At 66.7% G+C, this 9,990-nt stretch overlaps 2 protein-coding genes across 6 annotated transcripts; one reads left to right on the top strand and one right to left on the bottom strand.

Moving 5' to 3' along the window:
• Nucleotides 1-616: 616 nt before the first annotated feature.
• Nucleotides 617-4,657, bottom strand: LOC309579126 (GPI-linked NAD(P)(+)--arginine ADP-ribosyltransferase 1-like). Of its 5 annotated transcripts, XR_014226866.1 has the most exons (4): nt 4,587-4,657; nt 2,183-3,112; nt 1,243-1,557; nt 617-1,005 (listed from the first exon to the last, which is right to left on the bottom strand). XR_014226866.1 is itself a non-coding variant. In XM_082292183.1 (3 exons), the coding sequence occupies exons 2-3, from the start codon at nt 3,039-3,041 to the stop codon at nt 1,472-1,474; spliced, it is 945 nt and encodes a 314-aa protein (XP_082148309.1). In that variant the 5' UTR covers nt 3,042-3,112; nt 4,587-4,657; the 3' UTR covers nt 617-1,471. The 5 variants fall into 5 exon arrangements, 4 of the variants coding, with proteins under 4 accessions (XP_082148309.1, XP_082148312.1, XP_082148311.1 ...); XM_082292183.1 differs by having other exon boundaries at nt 617-1,557; XM_082292186.1 differs by having other exon boundaries at nt 617-1,557; nt 2,183-3,029; nt 4,587-4,635.
• A 201-nt stretch (nt 4,658-4,858) lies between these two features.
• LOC309579110 (uncharacterized protein) lies at nt 4,859-9,930 on the top strand. The gene is made up of 5 exons (XM_082292157.1): nt 4,859-6,381; nt 8,224-8,376; nt 9,383-9,478; nt 9,563-9,647; nt 9,825-9,930. Exons 1-5 carry the CDS (start codon nt 5,215-5,217, stop codon nt 9,845-9,847), a joined length of 1,524 nt encoding a protein of 507 aa, XP_082148283.1. The 5' UTR covers nt 4,859-5,214; the 3' UTR covers nt 9,848-9,930.
• The last annotated feature ends 60 nt before the right edge of the window (nt 9,931-9,990 follow it).

The following is a 9,990-nucleotide window of genomic DNA, read 5'->3' on the forward strand; positions in this document are numbered from 1 at the left end:
AGGGGTTTGGGAAGCTCCTTTGTTCCATCCCTTCCCGGGATCCCGGGATCGGCTGCCCAGGGGTTTGGGAAGCTCCTTTGTTCCATCCCTTCCCGGGATCCCGGGATCGGCTGCCCAGGGGTTTGTGAAGCCTTTGTTCCATCCCTTCCCGGGATCCCGGGATCGGCTGCCCAGGGGTTTGTGAAGCCTTTGTTCCATCCCTTCCCGGGATCCCGGGATCGGCTGCCCAGGGCTTTGTGAAGCTCCTTTGTTCCATCCCTTCCCGGGATCCCGGGATCGGCTGCCCAGGGGTTTGTGAAGCCTTTGTCCCATCCCTTCCCGGGATCCCGGGATCGGCTGCCCAGCGGTTTGTGAAGCCTTTGTTCCATCCCTTCCCGGGATCCCAGGCCGCCAGTGCCGCGTGCTCCCCGAGCTCGCTCCGGAGCGCCCCCTGCAGCCGCGGGGGAACCATCGCACCTGCCCTGCTCACCGGGAGCCGCCAGCGCCCCTGCCGGCTGCGAGCGGAACTGCACCCGAGGGGAAAGGGCCTGACAGCCGAGAAGGCTGGCACTGGGTTTGGGATTGCTGTTACTGCCAGAGTTATTGTTGTTTGTTTGACTGGTTATACACATATCGATATAGTAAAGAACTGTTATTCCTATTTCCCACATCTTTGCCTAAAAGCCCCTTGATTTCAAAATTATAATAACTCGGAGGGAAAGGGGTCACATCTGCCATTCCAAGGGAGGCTCCTGCCTTCCTGAGCAGACGCCTGTCCTTCAAAGCAAGACACACCACCATTACTATTTAGCTAAAACCAGCCTGAGGCCCTTAGGCTGCCTCTGTAGAACCTTGTGTAGTTCTCGGCAAGGTGTGAGTGATTTTCAGACTCTTTCCCAACTCCGTGAATGGAGGCCGGTCTGTTGGGGATTTCAGGGGAAACCCTCCCCGCTGAGGCCTGGGCGCTGGCCAAGGCCGGGCCCCTGCTGGTCGGGACGTGCGCCATCAGATCCAGGAGTTTCTGTGCTAAAAATAGAACCAGGTCACTTGGGCTTGCTGACTCGGGCCTATAAAAGCTGGGCCCACTTTCGGGGCAGGAATGTCCCAGTTGCTGGGAGGGTTCTCCAGCTCCTCGCTGCAGCCGGGGCTCCCCAGCGACTGCGGATCTGGGTGATGGTAAAGATTCAGCAATTGCTGATGGACCCGTGTCAGTCGCTCTCCTTTCTCTCGTACAGTAACCATCAGCTGCCTTGCCTTGCTTACCCTTGCTTGTGGCTAAAGCCGAGCGCGGAGTTTTATTGGATCAATGGTTTTACTCTTGTGTTGCCTGTATATCCGTGGTAAAAGAACAACATTCCTTCCACTGCTGTCTGTGGCCTTTAAATTGCCCCTGGGAATTGGCACAGCAGTGGCCGCATTGTTCTGGGGGTCCTGGTGGCCTTGGTGGCCATGGTGGCCACAGGGACTGTGGTGACCTTGATGGGCTCGTGGCTCAGAGGATCCCGCTGGCCACTGCCAGGGCTGTGGTGGCCAGGAGAAGCCCTCCAAGGAGGGGGGGGTCCCTGGGGCCGCTCCCATCTGGGGGGACAAAGACAAGGGTCAGGGGGTCAATGGGGGGAGTGAGGGGGTCAGGGAGGGCCATAATGGGGGCTGAGGAGTGACAGGAGAGACGGGGGCCATGAGGTCACAGGTGACAGGGTGTCGGGGGGCATGGGGGTACAGGGAGCCAGGGGGTGTCAGGGGGGTCACGGTGGGCTTTAGGGGTGACAGGGGTTCAGGGGGGGTCAGGGGTGCCATGAGGGGTGACGGGGGCTGACAGGGCTCAGGGGGCTCAGGGGCTGCCATGGGGGAGTCCCAGCTCAGCCGTGTCCAGCACACGAGCCTCGTACCCACAGCTCCCTGTGTCTGTCCCTTTCCCTGTCCCTGTCCCCACCGGCAGGAGTGTCCCTGGCCCCTCCCAGGTGTGGGGGTCCCCGTCCCTGTGCCCTGTCATGGGTGTCCCTGTCCCCACGCTCTCAATGAGTGTCCCCACAGCTGGCAGCGAGTGTCCCCACCCCCTGCGCCCTACCATGGGTGTCCCCTGCCCACAGTGGGTGTCCCCAGGGCTGGGTGTCCCTGTCCCCCATCCCCAGTGGGTGTCAGTGTCCCCTGGGCCTTATCACGGGTGTCCCCATCCCCCCGGTTGTCCCCTCTGTGCCGTCACCTCGCAGCCACTCGCAGTTGTAGTTGCTGTGGGTCCCGGTGGAGCGGAGCTGGATCCGTGCCCCCTTCTCGTCCCGGGTGACATCGGTGACCTCGAAGGTCTCGAAGGGTGGGATCAGCACCTCGTCCTCGTGCGGGAAGAAGGAGAACTCCCGGATGGCCGCGCCCTGGCACGTGTCCACCTGGAACGCCGCGTCCGTGCCGAAGCTCCAGGAGCTCTCGTTCCGCAGCGACGCCGACGCGAAGTGACCGAACCGCACCGTCCGGCCCGGCCGCGCCTCGAACCGGACCCCGCGCACCCCGCGGAACACGCGGTGACACCTGGGGCCCCCGGCGGCCCTCAGCGCGGCCAGGGCGTCGGTCAGCAGGAAATGCAGCACCTTGAAGTGGAAGTTGTCCCGGTATTCCCGGCGGGAGCGCCCGGCCTCTCGCACGGCCGCGTTGAAGGTCCGGTGTAGCGGCACCGGCGCCGTGTAGGCCAGCAGGGCGGTGGCCTGGGCTGGGGACAGAGGGGACCGAGGGGAGCCAGGGGATGTCCGGACGCGCCACTCGGCCGCGGCCAGAGCCCAGCCCTCGGCGAAGTGACCGCTCCGCTGGAGCTCGGAGCGGTTGAGGGCCGGCAACGCCGCGGTCATGGCGCGGCCGCAGCCCCGGTACTGGTCATCGAAGGCGTCCGGGGCCATGTCCAGGGGCACCACAGGGGGGGTGGTGGTGGTGGCACCGGGGGGGATGGTGGTGGCCGTGGTCAGCGTGGTCATCGCGGTCATCGCCAGCAGCATCAGGGTCAGTGGCGGCAGCGGGTCCATGGCGGGGGAGGCCACGGGGACAGAGGGGACACCGGGGGGACACTGGGGGGACATTGAGACACCAAGGGGGTGCTGAGGGGACACGGGAAGGACACTGGGGGACACTGGGGGACAAGAGGGACACGCTGAGGGGCAGTGGGGGGACGCCGGGGGACACGGGGATGGTTCCTTGGTGAGGGACCAAGGAGGGGCAGTGGGGTCAGCACTGCCCAGGAGACCCCTGGACACGTCCTGGGTGCCCAGTCCCGGTCCTGGGGTCAGTCCTGGACCCCCTGGCCTCAGCCCGTGACCCTAATCCCGGTCCTGGGGTCAGTCCTGGACCTCCTGGCCACAGCCCGTGACCCTAATCCCGGTCCTGGGGTCACTCCTGGACCTCCTGGCCACAGCCCGTGACCCTAATCCCGGTCCTGGGGTCACTCCTGGACCCCCTGACCACAGCCCGTGACCCTAATCCCGGTCCTGGGGTCACTCCTGGACCCCCTGACCACAGCCCGTGACCCTAATCCCGGTCCTGGGGTCAGTCCTGGACCTCCTGGCCACAGCCCGTGACCCTAATCCCGGTCCTGGGGTCAGTCCTGGACCCCCGGCCACAGCCCGTGACCCTAATCCCGGTCCTGGGGTCAGCCAAGTTTGGGCTCTGGCCACAACCGGGGTCCCTGGCCTGTGGTCACTCCCAGGCCCTTCTGGCCCCTCCAGGACCCCAACCCCAAATCCTCAGGTCACTCCTGGCCCCAATCCCGTGTCCCCCCAGTGTCCCCTGGGTCCCCAATCCCAGTCCCGTGTCCCCCCACCAGTGTCCCCATGTCCCCAGTCCCGTGTCCCCCCAGTGTCCCCCCAGTGTCCCCAGTCCCGTGTCCCCCCCAGTGTCCCCCCAGTGTCCCCAGTCCCGTGTCCCCCCAGTGTCCCCAGTCCCGTGTCCCCCCCGGGTGTCCCCCCCAGTGTCCCCCAGTGTCCCCAGTCCCGTGTCCCCCCAGTGTCCCCCCATGTCCCCCCAGTGTCCCCAATCCCGTGTCCCCCCAGTGTCCCCAGTCCCGTGTCCCCCCAGTGTCCCCCCCAGTGTCCCCCCCAGTGTCCCCAGTCCCGTGTCCCCCCAGTGTCCCCCCATGTCCCCCCAGTGTCCCCAGTCCCGTGTCCCCCCAGTGTCCCCAGTCCCGTATCTCCCCCGTGTCCCCCCAGTGTCCCCAGTCCCGTGTCCCCCCCAGTGTCCCCCCAGTGTCACCCCCAGTGTCCCCCCAGTGTCCCCCCAGTGTCACCCCCAGTGTCCCCCAGTGTCCCCAGTCCCGTGTCCCCCCAGTGTCCCCCCCAGTGTCCCCAGTCCCGTGTCCCCCCCAGTGTCCCCCAGTGTCCCCAGTCCCGTGTCCCCCCCAGTGTCCCCCAGTGTCCCCCAGTCCCGTGTCCCCCCAGTGTCCCCCCCAGTGTCCCCAGTCCCGTGTCCCCCCAGTGTCCCCCCAGTGTCCCCCAGTGTCCCCAGTCCCGTGTCCCCCCAGTGTCCCCCCCAGTGTCCCCAGTCCCGTGTCCCCCCAGTGTCCCCCCAGTGTCCCCCAGTGTCCCCAGTCCCGTGTCCCCCCCGGGTGTCCCCCTCCCTCCCCCCCCCGGTACCTGCGGGGTCCCGGTGCCGCTCCCGCCCCTCCCCCCAGGGCCCCCCCGGGGTCACGTGACCGCTCCCGCTTTTTTTAGCCGGGATCGGGCCCGAGCCCAGCGCCCCTCCCCCACCCCGGGTATTTATAGGGTGTCCCCACCCCCCCGGGAGTGACTGGGAGCCACTGGGAGCGACTGGGATTGGGACTGGGAGCGACTGGGATTGGGACTAGGATTGGGACTGGGAGCAACTGGGAGTGACTGGGATTGGGACTGGGATTGGGACTGGGAGTGGGACTGGGAGTGGGACTGGGAGCAACTGGGAGTGACTGGGATTGGGACTGGGATTGGGATTGAGAGCGACTAGGAGTGACTGGGATTGGGACTGGGAGCAACTGGGATTGGGACTGCGAGCGACTGGGATTGGGACTGCGAGCGACGGGAAGCGACCGGGAGCGACTGGGATTGGGACTGGGAGTGACTTGGAGCAACTGGAAGCGACTGGGATTGGGACTGGGAGCAACTGGGAGCGACTGCGAGTCCCAGTCCCTCCCAGTATATACCCAGGGCTCCCCAGAACCTCCCAGTCCCTCCCAGTATATGCCCAGGGCCCCCCAGCAGCTCTCAGTCCCTCCCAGTCATTCCCAGTATGTACCCAGGGTCCCCCAGCAGCTCCCAGTCCCTCCCAGTACACGCTCAGGCCCCCCCCCCCACCCAGTCCCTCCCAGTCGCTTCTCAGCCCCTCCCAGTCACTCCCAGTACACGCCCAGGGCCTCCCCAGCAGCTCCCAGTTCCCTCCCAGTCCCCCTCCCAGTTCCCTCCCGGCCCCCCCAGTCCCTCCCAGTTCCCTCCTGGCCCCCCCCAGTCCCTCCCAGTGCCCCCAACAAGGTCCCTTTGTCCCGGTCCCGCCGGTGCCTGTCACGGGGGGGGGAGGGGTGGGGGGGCACCCACGTGTCCCCCCCAATCCCCGCCCCTCCCCCCGCCAGCCCCGCAGGGACCCCCCAGACCCCACAGGGACCCCCAGAAACCCCGGGAACCTCACAGGGACCCCCAGGACCCCCCAAGACCCTCCCAGGGACCCCCCAGACCCCACAGGGACCCCCAGAAACCCCCCAGACCCCACAGGGACCCCCAGAAACCCCCAGGACCCCACAGGGACCCCCAGGACCCCCCCCCAGACCCCACAGGGACCCCCAGGACCCCCCGGAACCTCACAGGGACCCCCAGGACCCCCAAGACCCTCCCAGGACACCCCCAAAGACCCCCCCGGACCCCACCGGGACCCCCCCAAGACCCTCCCAGAACCCCCAAACTCCTCCCCAGGACCCCCCCGGGACCCCCAAAGGCTCCACAGAGACCCCCCGAAAGCCCTCGAGCCCCCCCCGAAATCCCCCCGGGACCCCCCAAAACCCCCCCAGAGACCCCCGCCCGAGACCCCCAAACTTCCTCCAGAGACTCCCGGGACCCCCCAAACCCCGCCCGATCCCCCCAAAGACCCCACAGGGACTCCCCAGGACCCCCAGGACCCCCCAAAGACCCCACAGGGACTCCCCAGGACCCCCAGGACCCCCCAAAGACCCCACAGGGACTCCCCAGGACCATCTCAGGACCCCCCCAGACGCTCCAGGACCTCCTCGGGACCCCCCAAAGACCCCCAAAACCCCACAAGGACCCTCCAGGACCCTCTCGGGACCCCCCCAGACCCCACAGGGACCCCCCCGGGACCCCCCCCGCTATGGGGCAGCCGGAGCCGCCGGGGGTCTTCGACCTGGGGGTGCTGAGAACGCCCCGGGGGCTGCTGCTGGCGGGGGAACTGGTAATGGGGAACTGGGAGCACTGGGGGGACTGGGAATGGGGAACTGGGAGCACTGGGGGGACTGGGAATGGGGAACTGGGAACACTGGGGGGACTGGGAATGGGGAACTGGGAGCACTGGGGGGACTGGGAATGGGGAACTGGGAGCACTGGGGGGACTGGGAATGGGGAACTGGGAGCACTGGGGGGACTGGGAATGGGGAACTGGGAGCACTGGGGGAACTGGGAGCACTGGGGGGACTGGGAATGGGGAACTGGGAGCACTGGGGGGACTGGGAGCACTGGGGGAACTGGGAGCACTGGGGGGACTGGGAGCACTGGGGGGACTGGGAGCACTGGGGGGACTGGGAATGGGGAACTGGGAGCACTGGGGGGACTGGGAGCACTGGGGGAACTGGGAGCACTGGGGGAACTGGGAGCACTGGGGGCACTGGTAATGGGGAACTGGGAGCACTGGGGGGACTGGGAATGGGGAACTGGGAGCACTGGGGGAACTGGGAATGGGGCACTGGGAGCACTGGGGGAACTGGGAATGGGGCACTGGGAGCACTGGGGGGACTGGGAATGGGGAACTGGGAGCACTGGGGGGACTGGGAATGGGGAACTGGGAGCACTGGGGGAACTGGGAATGGGGAACTGGGAGCACTGGGGGGACTGGGAATGGGGAACTGGGAGCACTGGGGGGACTGGGAATGGGGAACTGGGAGCACTGGGGGGACTGGGAATGGGGCACTGGGGGAACTGGGAATGGGGAACTGGGAGCACTGGGGGAACTGAGAATGGGGAACTGGGAGCACTGGGGGGACTGGTAATGGGGCACTGGGGGAACTGGGAATGGGGAAATGGAAGCACTGGGGGAACTGGGAATGGGGCACTGGGAGCACTGGGGGAACTGGGAATGGGGAACTGGGAGCACTGGGGGAACTGGGAATGGGGAACTGGGAGCACTGGGGGGACTGGGAATGGGGAACTGGGAATGGGGCACTGGGGGAACTGGGAATGGGGAACTGGTAATGGGGAACGGGGAGCACTGGGGGAACTGGGAGCACTGGGGGAACTGGGAATGGGGAACTGGGAGCACTGGGGGCACTGGGAACACTGGGGGAACTGGTAATGGGGCACTGGGAATGGGGAACTGGGAGCACTGGGGGAACTGGGAATGGGGCACTGGGGGCACTGGGAATGGGGAACTGGGAGCACTGGGGGAACTGGGAGCACTGGGGGAACTGGGAGCACTGGGGGAACTGGGAGCACTGGGGGAACTGGGAGCACTGGGGGAACTGGGAATGCGGCACTGGGGCAACTGGGAATGGGGAATTGGTAATGGGGAACTGGGAGCACTGGGGGAACTGGGAATGGGGAACTGGTAATGGGGAACTGGGAGCACTGGGGGAACTGGGAATGGGGAACGGGGAGCACTGGGGGAACTGGGAATGCGGCACTGGGGCAACTGGGAATGGGGAACTGGTAATGGGGAACTGGGAGCACTGGGGGAACTGGGAATGGGGAACGGGGAGCACTGGGGGAACTGGGAATGCGGCACTGGGGCAACTGGGAATGGGGAACTGGGAGCACTGGGGGAACTGGGAATGGGGAACGGGGAGCACTGTTAATGGGGAACTGGTAATGGGGAACTGGGAGCACTGGGAATGGGGAACCGGTAATGGGGAACTGGGGGAACTGGGAGCACTGGGAATGGGGAACTGGGAGCACTGGGGGGGCACGGAGGGGGCACTGGGAGCCCAACTGGTGTCACCCCCCCATGACCCCGATGTCCCCCCAGGTGCTGTCCGGGGGGGTGGTGGCCCTGCTGACCCCCCCCGTGACCCCGATGTCCCCCCAGGTGCTGTCCGGGGGGGTGGTGGCCCTGCTGGCCCCCCCCGCGCCCCCCACCTTGGCCCCGGCGCTGCTCCAGACCCTGGCGGGGGCTGCGGCCCTGGGGGGGCTCCTGCTGCGGGACCCCCCCCGGCTGCCCCCCGGCTACGGCACCTGCCTGGTACGGGACCCTCGGGGACAAACGGGGACAAACCCGCGCTGGCACCTGCAGGACCCTCGGGAACCTCCTGGGGACCCCCCTTGGGTGACACCTCCCCCACAGTGTCCCCCCCCCACCATGTTCCTCCATGTCCCCATGATGTCCTCCATGGTGGCCCTCCATATCCTCATGGTGGCCCTCCATGTCCCCGTGGTGGCCTCCACAATGTCCCCTCCATGTCCCCATGTCATCCTCCATGGTGGCTCTCCATGTCCCCATGGTGGCCCTTCATGGTCTCCTCCATGTCCCCATGTCATCCTCCATGGTGGCCCTCCATATCCTCATGGTGGCCCTCCATGTCCCCATGGTGGCCCTCCCTGTCCCCATGGTGGCCCTCCATGGTGTCTCTCCATGTCCCCATGTCATCCTCCATGGTGGCCCTCCATGTCCCCATGGTGTCCCTCCATGTCCCCATGGTGTCCTCCATGGTGGCTCTCCATGTCCCCATGGTGGTTCTCCATGTCCCCATGTCATCCTCCATGGTGGCCCTCCATGATGTCCCCATCCTGTCCTTTCGGTGTCCCATCCTGATGCCTCCATGGTGTCTCCTCACTGTCCTCAGCCTGTGTCCCCATGGTGGCCCTCCATGTCCCCGTGTCATCCTCCATGGTGGCCCTCCATGTCCCCATGGTGGCCCTCCATGTCCCTATGGTGGCCCTTCATGTCCCTGTGTCATCCTCCATGGTGGCTCTCCCTGTCCCCATGGTGGCCTCCATGGTGGCCCTCCATGATGTCCCCATTCTGTCCTTCTGGTGTCCCATCTCTGTCCCCTCCTGATGCCTCCATGGTGTCCCCCCACTGTCACCACTCTGTGTCCCCTCAATGTCCCCTTCATGTCCCCATGTCATCCCCATGGTGTCTCCTCCCTGTCCCCCCATGTCCCAGTGGTGGCCCCATGGTGTCCCCACCCCCATCCCCCATGGTGCCCCCAGATGTCCCCACAGCGTCCCCTCTCCCATCCCCCCAGGACCTGCTCCGGGCGGTCAGTGGGACCCTCATCTTCCTCGTGGTGGCCCTGGTGGCCTTGGCCTCCTCCCGCGACGCCCTGGCTGCCACCACCTTCGTGAGTGTCCCCAAGCCCCGCCCCCACCTGAGCCCCACCCCTGCCTGACCGGGCCACGCCCCTTTCCCCTCCCCCCACCCCCAGACCTTCAGCCTCGTCCTCGCCTTGGTCTTCGCCTTTGACACCTTCGTCACCTTCCGCACCCGGGTGGCCCCGGCCCTGGGACACGGTGAGGGCCATGGGGGCCTCGGGCTGGGACACCTGGGTCACCCTTGGGTGGGGTGGGACACCCTTGGGTGGGGCTGGGGCACCTTTGGGTGGGGTGGGACACCTGGAACACCCTTGGGTGGCGGTGGGGGACACCTGGGTCCTCCTTCTCCACCATCTCCAACTGTTCCTCCTCCAGATCCCGACACGGAGCGTGGCTGACGGCCGCCACCCCCCACCACTGTCCCGTTGTCCCCCTGTGTCCCCTCCCCCCTCGGTCCTGCCCCCCAGATTAAACCTCGTCCCACACCTGGTGCTGCTCAGGGTCGTGTTGGTGGGGTGGGGTGGGCGAGGGGACATCGTGT

The sequence above is a fragment of the Coloeus monedula genome (genome assembly GCF_965178545.1).
Source record: "Coloeus monedula genome assembly, chromosome: 1".
Taxonomy (NCBI): domain Eukaryota; kingdom Metazoa; phylum Chordata; class Aves; order Passeriformes; family Corvidae; genus Coloeus; species Coloeus monedula.